The sequence below is a fragment of the Theropithecus gelada genome, chromosome 1, assembly GCF_003255815.1.
Source record: "Theropithecus gelada isolate Dixy chromosome 1, Tgel_1.0, whole genome shotgun sequence".
NCBI lineage: Eukaryota > Metazoa > Chordata > Mammalia > Primates > Cercopithecidae > Theropithecus > Theropithecus gelada.
The window spans coordinates 139,547,254-139,558,877 of NC_037668.1; the positions used below are offsets into that span (position 1 = coordinate 139,547,254).

General features: G+C 44.1%; 1 protein-coding gene across 6 annotated transcripts; it reads right to left on the bottom strand.

The window, feature by feature from the left end:
* Nucleotides 1-1,182: 1,182 nt before the first annotated feature.
* LOC112613961 (histone H3.3) lies at nt 1,183-10,658 on the bottom strand. Of its 6 annotated transcripts, none has more exons than XM_025369917.1 (4): nt 10,528-10,658; nt 8,865-9,015; nt 7,544-7,697; nt 1,183-1,838 (listed from the first exon to the last, which is right to left on the bottom strand). In XM_025369917.1, exons 2-4 carry the CDS (start codon nt 8,990-8,992, stop codon nt 1,710-1,712), a joined length of 411 nt encoding a protein of 136 aa, XP_025225702.1. In that variant the 5' UTR covers nt 8,993-9,015; nt 10,528-10,658; the 3' UTR covers nt 1,183-1,709. The 6 variants fall into 6 exon arrangements, with proteins under 6 accessions (XP_025225702.1, XP_025225747.1, XP_025225712.1 ...); XM_025369962.1 differs by having other exon boundaries at nt 7,536-7,697; XM_025369927.1 differs by having other exon boundaries at nt 10,524-10,609.
* Between the last annotated feature and the right edge of the window lie 966 nt (nt 10,659-11,624).

The following is an 11,624-nucleotide window of genomic DNA, read 5'->3' on the forward strand; positions in this document are numbered from 1 at the left end:
ACAGAACATTCAACTACAATTGGCTTTTAGTAACTTATATTTAGAAAGTACCAAGTGTTACCAGTACTTCCCTGTACAAGTATATGCAAAAGATCACACTGAAAACTTGGATGCATGCTAATAAAATCAGACTCTTAAAATAATTAATTCTCCCATTAAAGAATTTTGTAGTCACCTACAGTCAGAAGACTTAAGTTACAGCTAAAAATGTTTTGTTTTTTTTTTTTTTTTTTTTTTGAGACGGAGTCTCGCTCTGTCACCCAGGCTGGAGTGTAGTGGCTGGATCTCAGCTCACTGCAAGCCTGTAATCCTAGCACTTCAGGAGGCCGAGACGGATGGATTATGAGGTCAGGAGATCGAGACCATCCTGGCTAACACGGTGAAACCCCGTCTCTACTAAAAAGTACAAAAAACTAGCCCGGCGAGGTGGTGGGCACCTGTAGTCCCAGCTACTCGGCAGGCTGAGGCAGGAGAATGGCGTAAACCCAGGAGGCGGAGCTTGCAGTGAGCTGAGATCCGGCCACTGCACTCCAGCCTGGGCGACAGAGCAAGACTCCGTCTCAAAAAAAAAAAAAAGAGCAGTAGGAAGGCAAGCCCAAGGTTGTATCTTATTGACATGAGTCTATTCTTGGCATAGTTACTAACATTTCATATCACTTTCTAGGGCAGTTTCAAACACTCAAATGTTACAACTAACGGGATGTGTTGAAAGTCTTAGAAGGTTTAATTATCCTCATTTCACATTAATCGTACCAATACTAAATAAAACAGGGCTAAGAATTACTAATGCTTGAGTAAGTTCAGAGTTAATACAGAGCATCTTAAAATGGCCCGATCTTGAATGCATTGTTTTTTGAGCTAAAGACTGTTACACACTTTGTTATTAAACATTCATGAAAGTTGAATCTACTTACAGATTCCACTATTTCCAGGTGATCCTGTTGATTAGCTTTTCGAATTACTGGTTCAGAAGACAACATATCCAAAGAGTTAAGACCACTGGGTAGTGGCAAGCTTCTAAAAATCAGAAATAAAGCCAGTTTCCTTTTGCCACCAAGTCTATACTTTGCTCATCTCTCAGTAAGTCTTGTCTCAGATATATGTGACTATTAAAGCATTTAATATTGAAATTATTTTGAATGTAATTGTAGGGCAAGGCTGATAATAAAGACCAAAAGCAGGTATAGTTTAATGTATTTTAATAGCAAACTTACAGGAACAGCACAGAAGACAGACAACATTAAAAACATGTACTTGCATGTAGGACAACTCAGTTAGAAAAGTATAGTGAATGGATGGAATCTACTGTATGATAAAAATGCTACAAACACCATTTAGTTGCCGTCAATAAGAAATTTACTTGTTTTAAAAAAATCCAAATGCTGGCATTGTCCAGAAAAATTTAACAGGTTTATTTATAATTATTATAAAGTTGAACCGCTGAAACTTGTTCACTGAAACATTTTAACTTGCATTAATGCTTTACGCCTCTGCATTTATATTAAAAATTCACACACAAATGAAAATGGAAAAACTGCCAATACCTGATTTCTGTCCCCTATTTTTCCACTCGCAATCATATACTTAGGTACCTTTTGACCCCATGGAAAAAAAATATCTAACGTTCAGAACTACCAATAACAGGAAGAAGAGAATTTTTTTTTTTTTTTTTTTTTTGAGAATGAAATGTTTCCCATCATAGTGGATTCTTAAGCACGTTCTCCACGTATGCGGCGTGCTAGCTGGATGTCTTTTGGCATAATTGTTACACGTTTGGCATGGATAGCACACAGGTTGGTGTCTTCAAAAAGGCCAACCAGATAGGCCTCACTTGCCTCCTGCAAAAGGAACGAAGAAAAACTTATTGATGGTGTTATTTACAATAGTTAAGACCCAACTATATGAATTAAAACAAAAAGGTTTTTGAACCCTTTAAAAAAAAAGACTGGGCAAAATGTTGACAATTTTACCAAATGCTTACATTTTAAAACCTGTGAGACAAAGCTCAAAAGCAGATTAAAAAAAAAAAAAAAGCTTAAGTCTTTTATGAAGTTACACAAGTCTAATTACTTCATTACTAGGAAACTTCACTTTTTCTAATGGTACATGATTTCTAATAAACTGAAACATCACAAATAAAGCAAGAAATCCAATTTAACACTCTCATTCTTATAAGCAGAATCATGTTCAATCCAAATACTCCATCCCAGCCTAGTCTCACTCTGAATCCCATTCACACAGTATGTAAACCTCTGCCTTATCCACTAGTATAATATGGTGAACTGGTTTTTATCACATGCTTCTCATCTACCTTCCCTTTTATACCCGTTTTATCATGAGAGTACTTTTGATTCCAGAACTTATCATAAGTTAGTTCCGTATTTCTTTTTGAGATGGAGTCTTGCTCTGTTGCCCAGGCTGGAGTACAGTGGCGTGATCTCAGCTCACTGCAATCTCTGCCTCCCGGATTCAAGTGATTCTCCTGCCTCAGTCTCCCGAGTAGCTGGGACTACAGGCAAGCACCACCATGCCCGGCTAGTTTTTTGTACTTTTAGTAGAGAAGGGGTTTCACCACATTGGTCAGGCTGGTCTCGAACTCGTGATCCACCCACCTTGGCCTCCCAAAGTGCTAGGATTACAGGCGTGAGCCACCTTGCCTGGCAGTTTTTGTTTATTCATTCATTCATTCATTCATTCATTTATTTAGTCTCCCTTTGTTGCCCAGGCTGCAGTGCAGTGACCAGATCTCTGCTCACTGCAAGCTCCACCTCCCGGGTTCACGCCATTCCCCTGCCTTAGCCTCCCGAGTAGCTGGGACTACAGGCACCCGCCACCACGCCCAGCTAATTTTTTTTTGTTTTTAGTAAAGACGGGGTTTCACTGTGTTAGCTAGGATGGTCTCAATCTGCTGACCTCGTGATCCACCCACCTCAGCCTCCCAAAGTGCTGGGATTACAGGAATGAGCCACCGTGCCCAGCCTGGCAGTTCCTTATTTATACACTTTGATCTATGCCCAGGAGACGTGCCCCTGTCCTCTACCAAGTACCTTCCTCTATGCACCCCAAAATTAACAGCATTTGTTGCCCTCTAGTACTAATATCGATCTGTTTTTCCCCATTTGACTGTAAGATCCTTTCAAGTTATCTTATTCCTACTACCACTCAAAAATGACATTGATACTTAGCTTGTGAAGAGGAAAAAAGGGGCATTTCCACTTAGAATTAACTCATAACTCAAATTGTTAGTATACTAATAGCTGTCTGAAAAGCTGAAGAATCTTTTAGTGTAAGTCAAAACATCTGCCTTTTTTTTTTTTTTTAAAGATTTGAGTCTTGCTCTGTAGCCCTGGCTGGAGTGCAGTGGTATAATCTTGGCTCACTGCCACCTCCACCTCCTGGGCTCAGGCAATTCTCCTGCCTCAGCCTCCCAAGTAGCTGGGATTACAGGCATGCACCATCACGTCCAGCTAATTTTGTATTTTTAGTAGAGACGGGGTTTCACCACGTTGGCCAGGCTGGTCTTGAACTCCTAACTTCAGGTGATCTGCCATGCCTGGTCTGCTTCCTCATTCTGAAATGCAGAAATTACCATTTTAAAAAATAACCATAAATCCAACAGTTTTGGATTTGGAACATGAAATGATAGGTTAGTTGGCTCTCCTTCTCTATAAGGAAAAGTTATTTCTCTGCTCAACATATATTAAGGGAGAAAACAGTCTTATAGTTGTTATTTTTATTCTAACAAAAATTTCCAGGCTGGGCGCCACGGTGGCTCACGCCTGTAATCCCAGCACTTTGGGAGGCCGAGGTGGGCAGATCACCTGAGGTCAGGAGTTTTGAGACCAGACTGACCAACATGGAGAAACCTTGTCTCTACTAAAAATACAAAAAGTAGCCGGGCGTGGTGGCATTTGCCTGTAGTCCCAGCTACTCGGGAGGCTCAGACAGGAGAATTGCTTGAACCCAGGAGGCGGAGGCTGCAGTAAGCCGAGATTGCGCCACTGCACTCCAGCCTAGGTGACAGAGTGAGACTGTCTCCAAAAAAAAAGTACATTCACATTTACAGCTTCACCCTCTTTAGCACTATCACTACTCTTCTACAAGTTTCTTTCATTCAAATTGAACTATTTTCACGTGTGTTTCTCCAGCATTTGTCATTAACAACTAAGTCTTTACTTATCTACCCTTTAAGGCCCAGCTCAAGACTATTCTATGAAGGAGAAAATCGTATACTCGTCTCTTGCTCCTGTTGCCAGTGCAGGCAACGCTGAACTCCTAGTTCCTTGGCACTCACACTGACCTTGCATTATCAGCCATTTTTTGGTGCCCTTAAGTTACTTCATACAAATCTCATTTTATACTCAAAATGCCTTGTCCTCAAGTAGATTTTCATTATTTGCTACTTTTAAAAAATGTTTCTATTCTATGCAATTAGTCCCTCGCATCTTACCTATTCTACAGGTATTAAAAGCAAAAGTCCTTAATATTCAGAGATTCATTCTTAAGATATTCTAGAAGTGGCTAGAAATCCTGGAAAAAATGGCGTATCGTAGCCTCCTTAGGGGCTCACAACGCACATCAGCTATTGTATCAGGAAAGAAAACAGTTTAATTTTGCTTAACCTGGCACCTCGGGATTACAGAAAGCTAGAATGCTTTTGTGGAATGTGGTACAAGCTACTATGTGGGCAAACCACCAGGTACCATGATTCTGGTAGCCTTCTAGAGGGATCACTTAGAACTAATCAGATGCGGCATGTGGTAGCTGGGGCTCCCACTGCTGTCTTAGAACTTGGCTACTAGTTTATAAAGGTTGTGCCTGGTCAGCTCTGAGAGAAGATTCAACTCCTACAGAGGATCTGACCATGACCCATACATTTCCAATTCTATTACAAATAACCCAAAGTCCCTTAAAACATTAAGGCTGTAATGGGAATTAAAGACTGCCACACTAATTTCTGACTTAAAGAATTTTGAGTTAATGGCAAAGAAAAAAAAAACTACAAGAAAATATTAGTTTAGAACATTTTGAGTATATTCAAAGTCTGGCTTTTTTACCATTTCAAAGCAACACTGTCCACTTAACATACGATATTTGGGTTCAAGTTCTCAGATATTAAAGACTATATTTTAAGTAAGTCAATTATTGATTATCTATGGCAAACTGAGACTAACTTCTCCTCTACCATTCTCTCACTGGACTACCTCCTATCCTTTAGTTGTAAAGTGTGTAATTCTAAGGCCAAAACCAAAGCACCTTTGGATTTCTACTTCAATTGTGATCTTCTGTTACCCTATTCCATTAACGAATTCTCCCAATCTTTTTTTTTTTTTTTTTGAGACAGAGTTTCGCTCTTGTTGCCCAGGCTGGAGTGCAACGGCACCATCTCAGCTCACTGCTACCTCCGCTTTCCGGGTTCAAGTGATTCAGCCTCCCTAGTAGCTGGGATTACAGGTGCCCAACACCACACTCAGTTAATTTTTTGTATTTTAAATAGAGAAGGGTTTCACCATGTTGGCCAGGCTGGTCTGGAACTCCTGACCTCAGGTGATCCACCCACCTCGGCCTCCCAAAGTGTTGGGATTACAGCTGTGAGTCACGTGCCCGGCCCACCCTCTGTATCTTTAAGATAACTAAAATATATGCATAAAAAAGCAAACAGAGGCCGGGCGCGGTGGTTCACGCCTGTAATCCCAGCACTTTGGGAGGCCGAGGCGGGCAGATCATGAGGTCAGGAGATCGAGACCATCCTGGCTAACATGGTGAAACCCGTCTCTACTAAAAATACAAAAAATTAGCCGGGCATGGTCGCAAGCGCCTGTAGTCCCAGCTACTCAGGAGGCTGAGGCAGGAGAATGACTTGAACCCGGGAGGCGGAGCTTGCAGTGAGCGGAGATCACACCACTGCACTCCAGCCTGGGCAACAGAGCGAGACTCCATCTCAAAAAAAAAAAAAAAAAAGGAAGCAAACAGAAAGCACAAAAGCTTAACAAAGATCACTCTTTTCAATAAAGAGCTAACACTGAGAGAACTGTGAACAGAAGAGGTGAACATTTTGCTTAAAATCAATACAACCACACTTAATGACAAATATGCAATAGTAACAATGGAAGTTTATATGTGAACAATTTTAAAAAGATGAGTCTTTTACCCAGATTGTTTAGTAAATTCAATTTAAAAGGCTGTATTATTGACATTTAAGCTAAAAAATGCTACACTTTTCAAGTACGGTACTGTGTTCTTTAAGCACAGTTCTAACTAGAAAATACTGGCAGCTTTGTACCAACGCTTACGAATCTTAGTAACGTTTCTGTATTTAGTAATAAATGAGAACTGAAGATAATCAGCTATTAAAACAGAAAATAAAGTTTTAAGTAAAAGCATGGAAGATTTTAGTAGCTGAAATTTCAGCAACTGAGAATTTAATGGATGCCTACTCCTGGAATTCACCAATCAACTGAAGTTTAGACTAACCATAGAAACAGCTCGACCAATTACACTTCAGGGTGGAATCCACCTATCATATCTTTCTCACATATAAAGCAAAAGTCCGGCACAGCAACAGCAGCCTTGAAAATCCTCCAATGGAGTGTACTTAAGATTCTGGATGCCTCCTCCCCCACCCCCCCGGAGTTTGATTCAGGTCTGCAATGGTGCTTAGCAATCAGCATTTTTAACAACCCCCAACTGCACACTTCTGATGGAGGTGGTAGTTTTACTGTATTCTGGAATACTTGCATCTAAAGAATCCAACTACACAATATAAAATAGGTTACTTAAGCGATTGATGTTAATGACGTCTACATAAGTTTACCAAGTATCCTGTAGGAATTTCAAGTTTTGGTCTTGTCTTAAACAACAAATATCTCTAGAACAGTATTTCTCTAAGTCCTGACATGTTAGAGATGAAGATTAAATTCAATATGCTCCACATTTAAGTGGCAATCCCTAATCCCCTTTAGGAAACCACAGGCAAATCCCGGCCCCTTTACATGTCCAGTATCACCTTTAAGCACTATTCCCCCCAACTTGCCAATCCAATCCTATCCTCCATTCACTGATCCTTTTACATCTTAATGCATAATTCTTTAATACTGCCTATTCCCATCCTAGCTCTCTCTACCTATATGTTTCTTCACAACCTGAAGACAGACTTCTTTTATTCTAGGCACTGTTGTTTGAAATTGTTACTACAAATATAGACCTCTAATCTCAACTTCTTCTTAATGTCCTGCAGCATCCATAAACCAAACCAGAGGATTTTCTTTATTGTTTTTAGTGCAATGTTTCAAAATTTTAAATGGTATAATGGAATGTGCACTAAGCCGTGGAGTCAAATGGGTTCAAATTATGGTTTTGTCGTTTTCTATGTGTATGACCTTGAGCAATTCAACCTTTCTGAAGTCTCAACAGTGAAGTAATGATATCAACTACCTGACGGGCTTGTGATTAAATGATATAAGCATATGCAACAATTTGGAACTGTTCTTGGTACACAACAGGAATACAAACTCTCTTGAGTTGTCCCCACCCACCATTTTACCTGCAAAGCACCAATAGCTGCGCTCTGGAAGCGCAGATCTGTTTTAAAGTCCTGAGCAATTTCTCGCACCAGACGCTGGAAGGGAAGTTTGCGAATCAGAAGTTCAGTGGACTTCTGATAACGTCTAATTTCACGGAGTGCCACAGTACCAGGCCTTTAAAAAATTAACAATAAAGAAACTGTTACCAAAAACATAAATAGCACAAAAAGGTAAGTGGGCAGCTTTAATGAAATGCAGTAATTTTTCAAAAAATAAACCACCCAACAATTCTTCAGCTTCAATGTAAAATTTCACTGATCAACTTAAGATGTGAACATTCAAATCGAGTAACAATACCTTTAAAGCAAAAAGCATGAAATTAAAATGCATTCTTAGCAAGAAGTTTATCAAAGTCCTATTTATTTTCATTTTAAAAAGTTATTCATGTATATAAACCTTGGGAAGGTATTAGCTGTCAGGCTAAAAAAGAAGTTGGCTCCTCTCAATTTAGCGCCACTCTCCTTCCCTACACCCTCTATTATCTTAAGAGCCCTTAAAGATGACCAACACAACCCAATGAACTTCATTTAAAAATATACCTGTGGCGTTTAAGTTCTATTCCCCAGAATACCTCTGACTACAATTCATCCCTCATGAATTACTAAATTTGAATACACCCGATTGTGCAGTGTTCCTTCCACGTGGAAAAGTATTTTTTTTTTAACTAATTGTCAGCAAGAAATTTACCTCTCATTCTGACTTATTTCTTCCACTGTATGAGCTTTTATTTTAAGTTAATCGTAGTGTCTGCGGAGGCTAAGTCTGGGCAACTTCTGCCCTCTAATGGCAGATGCCCTTAATAACACAGTGGCTCAGCTAGTTCACAATCAAAAAAGCCAATACAGAAGGAAATAAGCTTATCAAGTAAACGAGGGGGTACGAACTTTATAAAACACCCAATTTCGATTAAATTATTATTTTGCCAAAAGCTAGGAAAGATATCCTCAAAAGTGTATTCAAGAAAGCAACACGTAACTATTTTTAAAGAATTACTAATAGTTAACTAAAATGTCAACATATCCCATTAACATTATCAGTGATATACTAGGTCTCCTTAGACCTGTAGGTCAGATTATGGCTTCAAAGTTAAATGTTTTCAATAAAACCCAATACTAAACGTTATATAGAAATGATCATACAGTACATATATTTAAGTAGTAAAGTGTTCAAAAAAAAAAGTCTCTCTAAAGCAAAAACTTTTCCTGTTATCCATCTTTTTGTTAAATTATATGGATACATACCACAGAGACTTTGTCCCATTTTTTCCCTGTTTTTTAATACCTGTAACGATGAGGTTTCTTCACCCCTCCAGTAGAGGGCGCACTCTTGCGAGCGGCTTTTGTAGCCAGTTGCTTCCTGGGTGCTTTACCACCGGTGGATTTGCGGGCAGTCTGCTTTGTACGAGCCATGGTACAGAGACCTCCTTACTTACCTACCAGCATGGAAAAATCAAAAATCACCATATGCAACTACTAAACATACAACTTTTCCTGCCACGATCACCCCCTCCCCATATCTGGAAATTATGATCAATATAAAAAATAATGTTCGTATTGTTACATAATTTAAAAGGGTGCAGATTACGTCTACCCAAAATCTTCTTGAAACAAACTAGAGTACTAGAAAATTGTTAGCAATTAATGTCAATCACCTCTCAAAACGCCAATTCTGAGCGACAAACGGCAAAACAAAAAGACCTCGAACAGCCTTTGATCCAATTTATTTAATTAAAGTAGAAATTAGAAATGTCTGTAAACATTCCATCCACAAACAAGTCAAAAGAACGAAGCCACAAACCACTGGAAGGTCTAGCCAAATTACAGCAAAAAAAGGTCTTCCTCCCCCCCGACTTTGGCTGCCCCCCCTTCGTCTGGCTGTTGATGGATTGCTGTAAATATCTGAAAATATTCTTGGTTTTGCATCGTTACACTTATGTTGACAAAAAGGCGTCTCGAAAAAACAAGAGAGAAACAACAGCTACCACCAGCGAGCATTCTACAAAGCCCCGTCCTCGCGTCCAGTCTTCACAGGCTTCGCAGTGAAATGAAGTGCCCCGCACCCAGGCTTTAATTAACGCACGACATCCGCCGACCGGTCCACCCCAAGCACCACATAAACTTTTGGTTTTGCCTCCTCCGGGTCCCTCTGCACAGGGTCCCCTAACCTGCCCACCTCGCTCCCAGCGCCTCAAGCAGGAACCAACTCGCCTCCCAGACCAGAACAAAATGGAAACAATCGCAAAACGTATCGGATTCCGTTCCAAAGAGACAAAACACCAAATCGCTCGAAAATACCCCATCCCCTGCCACGTGCCGCCCTCCAAAATGCAAAAGTTTTTTTGCATTTCAAATGCATCAAGTTTCCGCTTCTCCAAAAAAGGGAAAAAAATGTCCCTCTTTTAAAAATTCTTGCTTTTTTGAAATGGGGAAGAGAGAAACGGGGGAAAAAATATGGTCGGTGACCAGAGAAGAGAGACAAGATGGTGAAGCTTAGCAACAACTGTGGGGAGGCAGCAAAAAGCGAGTTACCCCAGGGTGCGAAGCGGCGGCGATTTCCACCCCTTTCCCGCTCGAAAACTGGGGGCTGGGGCCCGGGGGCGGTAGTTAAGAGGCCCGCGCGGGTCGTGGTGAAGGTCTGGGGTCCTGGGAAGGGGCGGCGGGCGGGATTTCACCGAAGAAAGAGGAGCCAGGGGCGCGGGGAGGAGGGAGAGCAGGCTCGGCGCCGCGGCGGTTGCTGCTGTTGGGCTGAGGCGGCGAGAGACTGGGGAGCCGCCGCCGTCAGAGGGAAAAGGGAAACTCGCTCCTTACCTCCATTTCTGGGCCAAAAAGTTTGTGGGCTAAGCCGGAGGGGCTACGGGTCCCCTCCCGGCACGGCCAGGGCCCGGCTCGCGGCTGACGACAAGCGGGGCTCGGTTCCGGGGAAGCGGGCAGACGGGGAAACTTACCCCCCTTCTCCTTCGGCTGTAGCTCGGCGAGCGAGAGGCGGCGCTGGCGTTAGAGAGCGACGGCGGCGCGGCGGCGGCTGCGAACACAATTGAAAGATGGCTGACACCGAGGCTATCCCCCAACACACGCCGCCCCGCCCCCGCGCCGCGCGCCAGCCAATCACACACAATGGAGGGAAGGCTCGGCCCCGCCCCCACAGCAACTCTCGCGCCCCGCCCCCTCCCCTCCCCCCGCGCGCCCGTTCGCTGGCGCGCGCTCGCCCCTCCCCCGCGCGCCGCCCGCTCCCTCCTCCAGGCCGCCTCGCGCGGTGTGTGTACAAACACAAAAGACACGCTGAGGGGCCGCCGGCTCCCGCCGAGACTGCCGCCCGCCCCCGGCCAGCCCCCGCCCCCGGCCCTGCACTCCCATCCCGCTCCGTGTGTGCACGGCGTCGAACCCCCGAGGCCCGGGTTTGGGGCGCCCGGAGGGAAGTAGGGGGAGGGGAAGGCGGGCGGAGGCGCGGCGGGTGAACGCCCGGCCTGCGGGCGTCTCGGGTCGCGGCGGGGAGGGGAAGGAGGGGCCGCCCCCGCGCAGGCCCTGGCGCGCGCCTCCGAGGAGACCCGGGCGGCAGTGGGGGAGGAGGACGCGGTCGGCCGGGTCGCCGCGCCCCATTGGAAAACGCTCCCCAGCAGGAAGCTGGCAAATAGGAATCCAGCGTCCCGTGCCCGCTGTCGGACGGGGTCGCTGCGGCAGCGGGAGGGGCGGACCGACGGCCTCCTTCCCGCCTGCGCGCTGGGCCAAGTGCGGCCGGGTCCTGCGGGGTCGGCCCGAGTCCGCCGCAGACAACTTGATCCGCTCAGATTCCTGGGCCGGCCGCTTGCATGCAGGGCAGCTTCTCGCCGGTGTCGGCCTCCAGGATCAGGGGACGGGGCTCGCTCTCCTCCTGGGCCCGGGCCCCCGACGCAAGATGGCTGTGTCGCGTCGGCCTCTAAACAATGTGTGGAGCGAGCGGCTCCTGCACCAGGGCCCGGTGGCTTGTCCTGCCCGCCTGTGGGGCCGTGCGATCTGTTTTCGGTAGGATTGCTTTGGAAAGGAATTGCCGAATATAGATCGTCAA

Excerpts from the sequence above, each read along its gene's own strand:
- LOC112613961 (XM_025369917.1), bottom strand. The coding sequence starts at position 8,992 with ATGGCTCGTACAAAGCAGACTGCCCGCAAATCCACCGGTGGTAAAGCA. Across the intron at positions 7,698-8,864 it reads AAGAAACCTCATCGTTACAG|GCCTGGTACTGTGGCACTCC; the intron begins GTATTAAAAAAC and ends AATTTTTTAAAG. Across the intron at positions 1,839-7,543 it reads CAGCTATTGGTGCTTTGCAG|GAGGCAAGTGAGGCCTATCT; the intron begins GTAAAATGGTGG and ends TTCCTTTTGCAG.